The 13,973-nt window shown below is 36.6% G+C and overlaps 1 protein-coding gene across 1 annotated transcript in view; it reads left to right on the forward strand.

The window, feature by feature from the left end:
• The first annotated feature begins 226 nt into the window (after positions 1 to 226).
• The window catches only part of LOC306875178 (von Willebrand factor D and EGF domain-containing protein), a 69,519-nt gene continuing 55,772 nt past the window's right edge, over positions 227 to 13,973 (forward strand). The window contains exons 1-5 of the mRNA XM_079425624.1: positions 227 to 448; positions 8,200 to 8,384; positions 8,455 to 8,683; positions 10,879 to 10,944; positions 11,050 to 11,282. Coding sequence (XP_079281750.1) covers positions 364 to 448; positions 8,200 to 8,384; positions 8,455 to 8,683; positions 10,879 to 10,944; positions 11,050 to 11,282 — 798 coding nt within the window. The 5' untranslated portion in view covers positions 227 to 363. The remainder of the gene's footprint in view (positions 449 to 8,199; positions 8,385 to 8,454; positions 8,684 to 10,878; positions 10,945 to 11,049; positions 11,283 to 13,973) is intronic.

Consider the following 13,973-nt stretch of genomic DNA (forward strand, 5'->3'; position numbering starts at 1 on the left):
CTTTCTCTGAGTTTTTCATTGCTTTTCGCGAGTTTGTTTCACTAGAGAGACCCTGTAAGTGTCCTCCTACTCTCCAGTTAATTGAGGGCTTCTGACTCGGAGTGCCCCCTTTACTCCTCAAGATAGCTGACTGTTTACACACACACGAGGGGGAAAAAAATGGTCCAGGATTCTTCTTACCGCCCATAAATTAAGGACAATATGTTGTGCGCAAGGAAACTTCCTTAGTCTTTGGAGGAATACATGCCAACATCAAGAGCAGAGTTTTCAATCACCCCGCAAACTTTTTTCCTGTGTAACCAACCTGCCCTATACTTTCCGATGGGATCCCCATGGAAAAACGCGCAACTGTGAGACTCAAACATGGAACTTTTTAACGTCTTTTTAAAGTCATCCATCTGCATCTGGTGCCTGTGCTTACTACCGCTGAAGTTATTTGGGCAGTTGGGTAAGTCAAAAACATGCTTATATTAAATGCTAACGCTGTTTTAAAGGCATAATGTGGCGCAATTTTAAGACGGTTTCTGTATTGCGCAGCAGATTGCGCTGTTGATGGAAATAAGTTACGCATGCAACCTCTAAGATCTGAATGCTAAAATGCGATGCTTGTTTGTTTACTCGAGAATTTGCCACACTCACAGTGCAAAATTTAAAGATTCACAAACCTTGTGCGTAAAAATCTTGTAAGTACTTTTTTAACTATGATGGTACTATTATTATTTATTTTTTGTATGCATGTACTATTTTTTAACTAACCTCATAGCATCAGTTTAAAAGGGGTTTTATGGGTTTTAATTTTTTTTGTTGTTGTTGTTGTTTGTTTTGTTTATATTTTACTGCAGTGTATTATTTTATGTTGATATGTAGGCTGTTTTGTTTTATTTTAGCTCATAACCGTTTAAAAGTTGTGCATACGATTTTTGTCTGGCTGCGTCAGGAACATGGTTTTAAGATAAATGTGCTTTCAATCCTCAAGACATTGTTTTCATCAGTGCTCAATATTCTCTAGCGGGATTGAACAGCTGTTTGAAATCTGTGCTAACTTCGTTGTAACTCTGCGCACTGACATCCATTCGCGCACCAAATGGAGAGACTGTCTGTGCAGTTCTGATAGAAACGTGCTCTGTGGAGAAAAGGTCTCTCTCTCTCTCTCTCTCTCTCTCTCTCTCTCTCTCTCTCTCTCTCTCTCTCTCTCTCTGTCTCTGTCTGTCTGTCTCTGTGTGTGCGTGCAGATGTTTTCAGCAGTCATTAGAGCAGTCAGTAGGTGAGTATTAAGCCTCAGGGGTGCAGTAATTGTGGGAATGTGAGCCTCATGATTGTGGGGTCAGACTGATTAGAGAGGTTGTGATATCTTTACTGTCCTTTCCTCCAGCTCATGCCTCAGTGCCATTACAGGCTATAGACCTGTGTAAAGGTTTTATTATTTTATTTAATTTTATTTTTATATAGTCTGTATTGGTCTGTAAATCAAGTAAAATAGAATACAATACAAGTATATAGAATATAACATTAATTTAATAATATTTAGTTTTTATTTATATTTATATTTTTTTGCATAGAGACATATAGATACCTTTTCATCATATGTCAGGAGGCATTATTGTGATTATTATTTATAAATAATAATCTAGTTTAATTTAGCAGTTTTTTTTATACCAGGAATGAGGCGATTTTGGTTTATTGTTTTTATTTGGCTTATTATTTTTTATTACTTATGTGCATTCCTGCAGTACCTTTTATGACCACAAAGCACAGAAAACCTTAAGTCTAGTGGTAAATATTGTGACGGAAAAAAAAAAAAAAATTATATATTAATTCAGTCAATTGCAAAGCATTTTAGCTGTTCATCTGTATCAGGCATAGGGTGATTTTGTGCACTTTAGTGGGCAGTCGTGGCATAATGGGTAGAGAGTTGGACTTTTAACCTGAAGGTTGTGGGTTCAAGTCTCGGGTCCGGCAGGGATTGTTATTGGTTGGAGTGAATAACCAACACTCTCTCCACCTTCAATACCACGATTGAGGTGAGACCCTTGAGCAAGGCACAGAACCCTCAACTGCTCCCCACATCCTCCAGGTGTATGTTCACTACTGTGCGTACACTTGGATGGGTACACCCCCCCCCCCCCCCCCCCCCCCCCCTCCATCCTTGTTGTGTGTCACCAGAACAAATATTATTGTAGGCTAATGAATGGCATTATTGTATATTAAAGTTTTGACATGATTGTACATTAATTATTTTGTGCTAATCTCCTAATTTTGGTGGGTAATGTTTCTATTGTCTGGAGTTTTAAGGATAAACAAAGCTGTACATAAAATATTCCAATAAATGTCCCAATTTTTGGTATTGCTCTTGCACAAAATCCTCCCAGCGGCGTCCTTTCATTCAGCAGACCGTGAAGGAGTCGTTCTCCATGATATTTCTTCAGTGAATCATCAGCGTTGACTTTTCAGTCTTTATTAAATGTCCGACAACTGTGTGTTTGGATCATGTGATCTCATCCCTCATAAGCCCCACTCAACAAGAGATGTTACCGAGTCCTCTGGGTTTGGGTGAATTGCTGGCTGAGTGAGAGGAGGAAACAGATGAGTGCGTTTGCAACTGTGAAAGTCTTTCGCTTTAATATCACGGACAGTTTCCTGTGGTCACTGATATTTCATAAATGCAACAGACCCCGACCCAACAAACCCATTTTTTGAACTAATCTCTCTCTAGGGCCAGAGACAGTAAATATCTGGGGCTGTTCCTCTCCTGCAGTGTAATCAGCTCTTCATTCAGCCGAGAGGCAGATTGTCACAACCGATATCTCACATTTACCAGCCCTGCAAAACTCCCACATGCACATATGGATGAACTTGTGTGAAAGTTCTCCAGCTTTAAGAATCCTTATACACTACATGCTTAAAATAAAGATTATTTGCAGCTTGTTTGGTTCAGCAGGTTCTCCTTATCGATTTGTTTTTTGCTTTGTAGGAGTTGAGTTGAGTCTTGAGTTGGCTATATAGTTTTTGGCAGGTTAAACCATGACTTTATGTCTTTAAATAACTTTATATCTCACAATTTAGACTCCGTATGAAGTCGCTAAGGTGACTGGAAAAAAATATGAGTTTGGTGTAAAAAAAAAATATATATATATATATTGCAATGCTTTAGCATTTTGCGTTCCCACAAAAAAAAGTTGTTTGCTGACAAAACTTTTGAAAACTGGTGATGGATGAGACAAACAATTATAGTGAATCATATTTCACTTGCAAAAGTTTAGCATTTTGCATTTAGTTGCTAATGATTTTGTGTTCTCATGAAGCCTTTCGAAAGTTATACAAAACCTTTCCAAACTTATGCGAGTTAATGCAAAATTGATGACGGAAATAAAATGAGACGGGAGGAAAAACTGTGTTTCAGTCGTGGACATTTTGCGTTCTCCAAGAAATATCCATTTGGTCACAAAACTTAATCATTCTGTCAAAAAAGTTTCTAAACTTTTGTGCACGAACACAAAACTGGTGATAGAAATTGTATGAGATTCAATGAAATACTATAATTTGATCTTAAAAGTTTTGTTCCTCGGTTGAACTTTTCTCTTCTTTCGAAGCTTTTTCAAAACTTATGTGAGCGAATGCAAAACTGGTTATGGAAATGATGAGATGGAAGGAAAAACTATTTTGTTCATGATAGTTTTGCATTCCCCCAAACTTAGCGTTTGCTTTCAAGACATTTGCGTTCACTCAATTTTTCTAAACTTTTGCGAGTGAAAGCAAAAGTATATTTTGCTTTTGAACGTTTTGCAATGCCCCAAAAAACTATAGATTTCTCTCGCAAAAGTTTTTTGTTCACCCAAGAAGCTTTACATTTGCTTACAAGACTTTTGTGTATTGAATTTGTGTATTGGTGATTGAAATGAGATGGAAGGAAAATTGACGATTTGCTTGCAAAAGTTTTGTTTCCAACAAGAAACCTTTCATTTGCTTTCAAAACTTTCGTGTTCTCTCAACTTTTCCAAACTTATGTGAGCAATTATATAAGTGTTGATGGAAAAAGGAGGAAAAACTATACTGCACTTAGGTTCTTCTAGGACATTATGCTGTCAAACCCATTTTGCTTTATTTATATTTCACTTCTGAAACCATTTGAAGATGTCAAAGGTTTTGACCACATATGGACATTTATCTGTCTTCTAGTCTTTTGCAGTCATTGTCTTAGCGCTAAAAAAATGTTTGCATTGTTCAAAAGTAGTGTGGTGTGCAACAGCATACATGTTGAGAAAGTGGACGTTGCCCATGTCTAATCTGAAGTTTTCAGTTGAATTCCCTGGTGAGGAAGTGTCTGAAATTCACCCCGTCCCTAAGTCAACAGATTAACTGGGTGATCTGAGATGTTTACCCAGCAGCGCTGTCCCAGCTTTGGTTTGGGGGCTGAAAACACAAGTGCTTGTGGAACCTTTGACCTTGCGTTGCAAGATTTGACTGCAAGTACAGACAAAGTCCAAATGTGGCTTGCTCTGTTAAACATGGCCTTCTGGTAAAGTTTCTATGCTCAGATCTTTTCAACTGATGAAACTTCTTTTCTATGACATGGATTTGTGATGTGATTTTTTTCTTTAAGGTTGAATGAATCTTTATTTTTCTTGCATGTTGGCTGTTTTTATTTCTACACCTGTAATGTCACTTTTTATTATTTTATTTACAGAAATTTCTATTTTGCTAAATTACCTTTCTGTGGTCATTATTATATATTGTATCATTTTATTTTACATTTGCAATGTCACTTCTGTTGTCATTTTTGTTTTATTTTGTTTGTTTATTTTGTATTTTATTTAAAAAATGTGATGTAACTTCATCATCGACCACCTAGCAACACCCTAGCAACCACCCCAAGTACCCTAACAACCACCTTGAGTACCCTAGCAACCAACCTAGATGCCACTCCAGGTACCCCGGCGATCTGTTTTCTGTTCTTCAGATAGACTGTATTGCCTTTAAAACATTCGAACTTTAATCTTTAAAACTATTTTACATATTTCAAACTACTTCAAACTGGAAACCTTCAAACTTCAAGCTTTTAAAACGTTTACAAACTTTCTGGCTAGGCTTTTTCAATCCAACTTAAAGTTTGTCTTCAAACTTTACTATCTAGTTTTCTTTTATTACTTATTTATTTATTTACTTTATTATATTATTTTATTACATTTTTATTTTATTATTTTACAATTGCAATGTCACTTATTATTATTTTATTTTATACTTGTGATTTTCATCTACTTTGCTTTTGTCACTTTATTTTATTATTTTATTGTATGGTTGGGATTTCACAGCTTTTTATTTCAGTTATGATGATGATGATTTTTTTATTATTTATTTATTTTTTGTAATCAAACTACACACTGAAGATTTCTAGCATATGTTTTCTGAATCTGTGAATGGTGTATGTTTGAATGGAAAGTAAAGCGAGCACCCAGTAGCTGCTATTACTTTCATCTTATCTTGAAGCTGGCCACCTTGAAACTTCATTACCTCCTCTTAAGAACCATCCCCTCAAATCATCCTTACATCTCCCCACCAAACCATTATTAAGAATTTATCAAATGAACACTTAAATGTCTTTATCTTCATCTTGCCCCATTGCACCTCTAAGAGTAAAGCTTAGAACGTAATTGCAGAGTAATGATCCTTGAATTAGGCTGGAAAGAGCAGGGCATTATGGACTCTAAACCAGTCGAGACATGATCTCATCAGTGCTCCAGTGGGGCAGAAAGCCCTCTCAGCCCGGCCTCGTCTTCACTCTGGAGAGCAGACAGGATTAGAGGAAAGATTTTCTGCTCTTTTCCACGCCGGTCAAAGGTCACCTGCCCTTATTCTTTATGAGGACTTTTATTGGAAACATGTTCCTTTGAACAAATTCTGTATTTGAGACTTCACTGAGAGATGTAGCTTAAACTAGTTCTTAACATATTTAGATGAAAATGTGAGTGATTTACTATGCAAAACCTGTTGACAAATATGCCAGAGTGTTCCTAGGTGGCTGCTAAAGTGTTCTGGGTGCTTAAATGGTTAATTACTTGTCCAAGACCCTAATGTCTCAGTCCTTTTAGACCACACTGGCCAAAACTCTGCAATCTCGTGAGATGATACTGTAATATTTTAACATTGCTTTGTTTGGCTTTTTTCTTTTTGTTTTGTTGCCCTTTGCTGATGTTTGTTTTGTGTCTTTGTTTGTGTTTTTTTTTTTTTTTTTTAACTTGCTGACAGTTTTATTTGTTTAATTGTGCTTTGGTGACAATTTATTTGTTGCTTTGCTGTTTGTTTTATTGTACTTTGCTGATGTTTTGTTGCTTTGCTTCTTTCTTTTTGTAGTGCTTTGCTGACATTTTTTAGTTGTGCTTTGCTGACAATTTATTTGTTGCTTTATTTTTTTCTTTTCTTTTTGTTTTGTTGTGCTTTGCTGATGTTTGTTTTGTTTTATTTGTGTTTTTGTGATGTTTTGCTTTGCTTTTTTTGTTTAATTGTGTTTTGCTGACAATTTATTTGTTGCTTTTGCTTTTTTCTTTTTGTTTGTTTGTTTTGTTGTTGTGTTTTGATAATTTTATATATTGGTTTGTGTTTTGTTGTGCATTGTTGACATTTTTCTGTTTTGATTTGCTGTTTTCTTTTGTTCTGCTTTGCTGATGTTTGTTTTGTGTTTTATTTGTATTTTTGTGATGTTTTGCTTTGCTTTTATAAAAATTGTGCTTTGCTGACAATTTATTTGTTGCTTTGCTTTTTCTTTTTGTTTGTTTGTTGTTGTTTTTGTGTTTTGTTAACAATTTATTTGTTGCTTTGCTTTTTCTTTTTGTTTGTTTGTTGTTGTTTTTGTGTTTTGTTAACAATTTATTTGTTGCTTTGCATTGTGTTTTGTTGTGCATTGCTACCATTTTTCTGTTTTGATTTTCTGTGTTCTTTTTGTTCTGCTTATTTATCTGTTTTGTTTTGTTGTGCTTTCCTAGCAATTTATTTGTTTCTTTGCTTTTTTTTTTTGTTTTGTTTTTATTGTGCTTTGCTGAATTTTTGCTTTGTTTTTATCTTTGTTTTGTTGTGCTTTGCTGACATTTGTTTTGTTTAGTTGAACTTTGCTTAGTTGCTCTGCTTTTTTCCTTTTTGTTGCTTTGCATTTTCATTTTATTTTATATTATTTTTCTTGCTGTCATTTTTTGCTTTGTTTTGCTTTTTGTTTTGTTGCTCTTTGCTGATGTTTTTGTTCTGTTGCTTTATTTTTGTTTTGTTCTGCTTTGCTTTGCTGCCGTTTAGTTTTTTTTAGACTTTTTTTTTTTTTTTTTTTTTTGTTAGACTTTGGTGAAATTTTTGTTTTGTTGCATCACATTTTCTTTTTGTTTTGGTTGTGTGTGTTTGTGTGTTTTTCTTCTGTTTTTTTTTTTGTTTCTTTTTGTTTTGTTTTTCTTCTGTTTTTTCATTTGTTTGTTTTTGTTTTTTTGTGCTTAGCTGATATTAGCACCAAGTAAAAGTCCTGTGTCCTGTCTAAAGTCTGCATTTTCCCACCAGTCTGTTGTGTCTATAACGTCTGCTATCTGCCCTGTCTCAGCTTCCCACGTTCACTGGCAGAGATGACATGATTTTCAGCCCAAACTTTCTATTAGCATGTTCAGGGGGAGCATTAGAGGATTACCAATGTACTGCTGGCCTCAGGCATCCTCATACAAAAAGCGAGGCAGGTCCTGTCGATCTCCCTCCCCCTCATAATTAGCTACAATAGTGACATCCGACCCACTTCGGCTCTGAGATACAGGAAGGATAAGGTGTTACAGATGTGCTGTCTGAGGAAATGGCAAGGGATTAAAAAGGTTTTAGCCTGAAAGTCACACGTCTATTTTTGTCCCTCCGTTTTGCCGTGAGACCCGGACACACGTCGCCGATTCTGCCGACCTTTACAGCATAAAGTTAGGAACAAGGAATAAGGGATCAGATAAAGGTGCGTTATTTTTACCCTAGATAAACATCCGCGGCTGAGGAGGTCACTTTAACCCCCATTTGGGTTTTAATGAACCTGAGTGACGTTTTCAAGCCACCGTAATGACACAATTTTCGAGCTTCTCGCTCGTTGTCTTCTGAGTGCTGACCTTTGTCTTTGCCGAAAGGTTGTTTTAAACTCATTTATAAATATTAAAGGTTGTAATTCACTCTGTAGTTTGACTGTGTCCTTGGTTCTTCCAGCTCCAGAGTGCTATCCGGGTGGATACAGGACATTGAGAAACGCATATCGTAGCATTGATTTCGACTCCACTGAACTTCAGAACACAGCGATCCAGGATCTAATCTGTGACCATTCGCTGCCTCCCGGATGGTACCGATTTTTCATAAACAATAAGCCTGCGGAGATGCCGACCCGCTGCGTTGAGGTGAGAAGTTGTCAATAAGTTCTGACTGGTTTCCAAACTGCAGTTTCTTGATCTCTGTTTCTTTTTGCAGATGAACCGCTGTGGGACACAGGCTCCAGTGTGGTTATCTCTAAAGGACAGCTCTCTTCCGAGGCCCGGAGAGGTCAAGCAGCTCTCAGCCTGTGCCACTTGGCAGTTCTTCCATGGAAGCACCAAAGACTGCTGCCTTTTCCGTATCCCAATCTCGGTCCGGAATTGTGGAGAGTTCCTGCTCTACTTCCTGCAGCCGACACAGGGTTGCATGGGATACTGTGCGGAAGGTAGAATAACATGACTAATTTTTGGTGGTTTACAAACACAGGGAAAAAAGTACCTAGAATTAATTAAATGAAGTTATGTGTAGGCCACATTTCATCCCCAAAAAAATATTTAATATGAATCATTTTAATTTTAAGTATTATTAATAATTGTGATAATATTAATAATTAATAAATATGTTAGATTTTTATGAAAATAATGTCATCACACACAAAAAAAATTAATTATCCTAAAAACATTTCATACATGTGGGAAGTCGTGGCCTAATGGTTAGAGAGTCGGACTCGTAATCGAAAGGTTGCGGGTTCGAGTCCCCGGCCGGCAGGGATTGTAGGTGGGGGGAGTGAATGTACAGCGCTCTCTCCACCCTCAATACCACGACTGAGGTGCCCTTGAGCAAGGCACCGAACCCCCAATTGCTCCCCGGGCGCTGCAGCATGGCTGCCCACTGCTCCGGGTGTGTGTTCACGGTGTGTGTGTGTGCATTTGTTCACTACTCACTGCTGTGTGTGTGCACTTGGATGGGTTAAACGCAGAGCACCAATTTCGAGTATGGGTCACCATACTTGACAATACGTCACGACTTTTTTTTTACTTACTTTTACTTCTGATTTTGGCGTGAGACCACAAAATTGGTGTTTCAAATGAAAAGGCATTCAAGTTACATTAAATGTAATTGCAATTGATTTGCATCTTAGTGACATAATTCACCTGTAATAGCATCTAAAACAGTGCTTGCACCAGTAGAAGAAACAATAAAGAGTGTCTTTCTGGCCTATTTAATAGCACATCTATAGATGTTCCCTGCACAAGAGCCCAGTGAGAAACTGACATCTAATTTGTAGTGGGTGATCAATATTTCACTTTCTTTGGCCGCGTTTCCTCTCTGACTTTCTCAAACATCTCCTGGATCCATATAAATGACTGTATCATCAACCGTGTGCGAGAGTATTTGGGTCATTTTTAGTTTAGGATCGATTTTGGGCGACTGAAGTTCTGCAGGGGAGCAAATCAGGCTACTGATTCATGTAGCAATATTTCACGGATTTATGACACTTCCATGACGGCTTCAGGAAGAAGGAAACTGTTTGGGTTTTAGAGTTTTGGCACAGCATGAAAGTCAGGGCATGAAAGTCAATAGCACTATGTACCATTTAAGGTGACACAAGTCAGACTGATCCTCTTACACAACAGACTGATCGTCTGTCTGTCTGTCTGCCTGCCTGTCTGCCTGTCTGTCTGTCTGACTGTCTGTCTGCCTGCCTGTCTGTCTGCCTGTCTGTCTGACTGTCTGTCTGTCTGCCTGCCTGCCTGTCTGTCTGTCTGCCTGTCTGTCTGTCTGTCTGCCTGTATGTCTGTCTGTCTGTCTGTCTGTCTGTCTGCCTGCCTGTCTGCCTGTCTGCCTGCCTGCCTGCCTGTCTGTCTGCCTGCCTGCCTGCCTGTCTGTCTGCCTGCCTGCCTGTCTGTCTGTCTGTCTGCCGGCCTGCCTGTCTGTCTGCCTGCTTGCCTGTCTGTCTGTCTGTCTGCCGGCCTGCCTGTCTGTCTGCCTGCTTGCCTGTCTGTCTGTCTGTCTGTCTGTCTGCCTGCCTGTCTGTCTGCCTGCCTGCCTGTCTGTCTATCTGTCTGCCTGCCTGCCTGTCTGTCTGTCTGTCTGTCTGTCTGTCTGTCTGTCTGTCTGCCTGTCTGTCTGTCTGTCTGTCTGCCTGCCTGCCTGTCTATCGATCTATCTATGTTTGTCTGTTTATTTATACTATAAAAGAATAAACAGGTAATGTTGAGCATAAAATAATATTTTTTTTATTTAATAAAAACTAATTTATTCAATAAAAACAACATCCTTCATGCATCATAGGACAGATTTTTGCAAAAAGGCATAAAAAATAAATAAATAATTTGTTTAATAAAAAACACATTTATATATTCAGTTTTATTTATTTATGTATTTATTTATACTGCGAAAGTATAAACGAAGTGGTTTACCTCATTGGGTAACTGGTCATCTAGAAAAAAAAAATATATATATATATATATATATATATGTATATGTGTGTGTGTGTGTGTGTGTGTGTGTGTTTTCTTTTTAAATAAACATTTAATTGTTAAAATGTTAAATTAAAAATATTTATTGATTTATTTATTCAATTAAAGTATAAAAAGAAGTTTAATGACTTTGTTGTTGTTTGTGTTGTTTCATTAGTTGCTTCACCATACACGCCTAAATCATGCCCACCTGGAGAAACCAAAGTTAACGGCTTATGTAAGGGTAAGTTTTTTTTAGTTATATATTAAAATATATTTCTATATTTTTATTTTTTAAATTTATTACATCTCTGTATTTCTATTTCATCTTATGACCTTTTCTGTGAAGCGAACGTCCCCTCACTGTCCTCAAAACCCATGGTGACCCCAGAACTAGTCGGCAGCAGCGTCCACCTCCGCTGCTCCTTCACTGGGGTGACGTCCGTGTGGCCAGTGGGGTATCAGGTGGTGTGGGCCAGATACTCCTCCAACACCATGAAGGTGGAGATCAGACGAGACACGACCACCAGACTCTACTCACTGGTGGAGATGGACGGAGTTCACTTCAGACTGGGAGAAACGGTAAAGAGACGATTGTTGAATGTGGTTTTCATGTAAAAATACATTTAGAAAGTTGAATTTTGCTTAGGATTTGTTGAGAATGATAAAAAGGGCTACAATGTTTAGTAAATTGCTGTAAAATTTCCAATGTTATCCAAATACATTTTAGCCTGGTTAGCCCCACCCAAAATGAAATCTCATTGGTCTAAAATCCTGCAGCGCCTATCTGCATATTAAACATACATATTGCGTTCTGATTGGATGCGAGCTTGTCACTTCATGCAACATTTTTGCTTGAAGTCAAGACAATAATTACTAGGGCTGGGTAAAAAATATCGATTCTCCGATTTTAATCGATCTTCAGTTTAACGCAACGATATCGATTCGGGAAATCCCCGAATCGATTCTTAATGAGCGTGCTTCACGTAAGAGGATATGAATATTCACCTCTCCTCCTGAAGGTGTCACCATGATCAAGAAGGCGGTTCACCCAGGGCGAGGCTTGGCCACGGTGTGTGTGTGTTCACTGCTGTGTGTGTGTGTGTGTGTGTGTGTGTGTGTTCACTGCTGTGTGTGTGCACGTTGGATGGGTTAAATGCAGAGCACGAATTCCGAGTATGGGTCACCATACTTGGCTGAATGTCACTTCACTTATCTTTCGAATTGCTCCACTAAAAAAAACAACTGTGTGCACCCTATTATTAATGTAGATGTGTATTTCAGTAATAAACTTAAGTAGGAGAGTTTCAGTTACCAGCATTTATATCAAAATATGGATCCCATGTCTGCAAAACTAACATTTTAAATGAAATATTGATAGCTAATCGATATTGAATCGAATCGAAATCGAAATCGGATCGAATCGAAACCATAAAAATAAGAATCGTATCGAATCGCAGAATTGGTCACAATACCCAGCCCTAATAATTACGTTTCCATTAACAATAAACAACATAACATAAACAATTTCTAAATTCTATTTTTTTTAATAGTCAAGAAAATATTACAGCTGCAGACGAATTGCATTGAAACAAATTTCATGTTTGCTAACGATTGGTGAATTCAGTTACATGACTTAAGACAAGGTCACATGACTCTTTTGACTGACATAGTGTATAGTACATGTATTTTTTAGAATTATTTTTTAGAATTATATATTTCCTTCACAAGTGAGCGTATATGCTTTTATGCACATCTTGGAAAAGTTTTTTGCATCTTTCAGAATTTTTCACTCCAATATACCAAAATTCGTAAAAAAATAAATAAATATATATATATGTGTGTGTGTGTGTGTGTGTTTATATGTGTTATTATGAAGTTCATATAAATTTAAAACATTTGTATAATTTGTCAAAATACGTAAATGGGAACCTGGCTAGACATTGAAACCTTAAAACACCTTAAAAGTAAACTAAAATCAATATTGTATTTTTTTTTTTACTATAGTTATGAATTTTTCAGGAGTGATAGAAATATGTTAGATAGAAATATATGAATGTGATAGAAATATATGCATTTTTGGCCACATCTGGTGAGTCTTAAAGCACTATCATTGTCTTTTGATTTTTTTCCTCTGGTGTAATGCGCACCAGACAGCCATTAAACGCTCTTCTCACCAGACTAAGAAAGGAAAGGGTTCGTTGAGGGGCGTCTTCAGTCATGATGCCCTTTGACCTCTAATGTGAGTTCAGAAAGTGTTTCAGCGGAAGTGAGACTGGGTCAAGAAAGAGGAAAGGTCAAATCGAAGCCACATGTGTATACAAAGCATAAATAACACAGAGGTGAAACATTGAGGAGTTTTGTCTAGAAGTTTGATTCTGATTAGTTTGTTTTGATATGAAGTTTGAAGGAGGTTTGAATCTTGGAGTTTAATATGTGCTGTGCTACCTGCAGTCATAAAAAACTCATGTGTTTGTATATCACAGAGGCCCCCGTTTGAGGAACACCATCATTCTGGTTTGGGTTGTGAGGTTCCCTGAAACGTGTCACAGCTGGACTTAGTCAAACACACACACACACACAGTCATATAAGCACACCTTGTGCTCTCTGTAATTCCCATATACAGGCAAAACAGACCTGAAAATCCTTCATACACATACAAAAGCACATAAAAAAAACATAGTTCGTTTCAGTTCCATATATGGTTTCAAATGCCATGTAGTGATGTAGTCTGTCAAAGACGTGCATTATGAACGTTATGAACTAACGTGCGTTAGTGTGTTATGAAATAAATCTTTGATTTTTATTTTTTGGGGGGGGGGTTAATTCTCATATTTGTTTTGTAATTAAAGTTTTTTAGTATGTTTCTCAAAATAAATACAATATAACAAATAATTTTTTTTAATGTTTTATTTTATTTTTTAAAAGGCTTTTTTTCCCATATATGAATTAAATCTATGAAAAAATAATTAATGTACAATTTTCAAGTTATTTTAATTTTCAAATAATACATAAATTAAAAAAAATTCTTCCTTGCAATAAAATTATGCAAAAGTTCATTATATATTTTGTTTAATTTTTATTATTAAAATTGTATATTATTTATTTATTTTGTTAGTTAGTTCGTTCGTTAGCTAGTTAGTTAGTATTATTGTTATATTTTGCTGTATTAGAAATTCCCATATATGAACAAAATTATTATTATTTATTTATTAATCTATTTATTATTTTAATACATTTTTTCTTATATCTCTATATAGGAATACAATTAT

This window comes from Barbus barbus (genome assembly GCF_936440315.1).
Source record: "Barbus barbus genome assembly, chromosome: 9".
Lineage (NCBI taxonomy): Eukaryota > Metazoa > Chordata > Actinopteri > Cypriniformes > Cyprinidae > Barbus > Barbus barbus.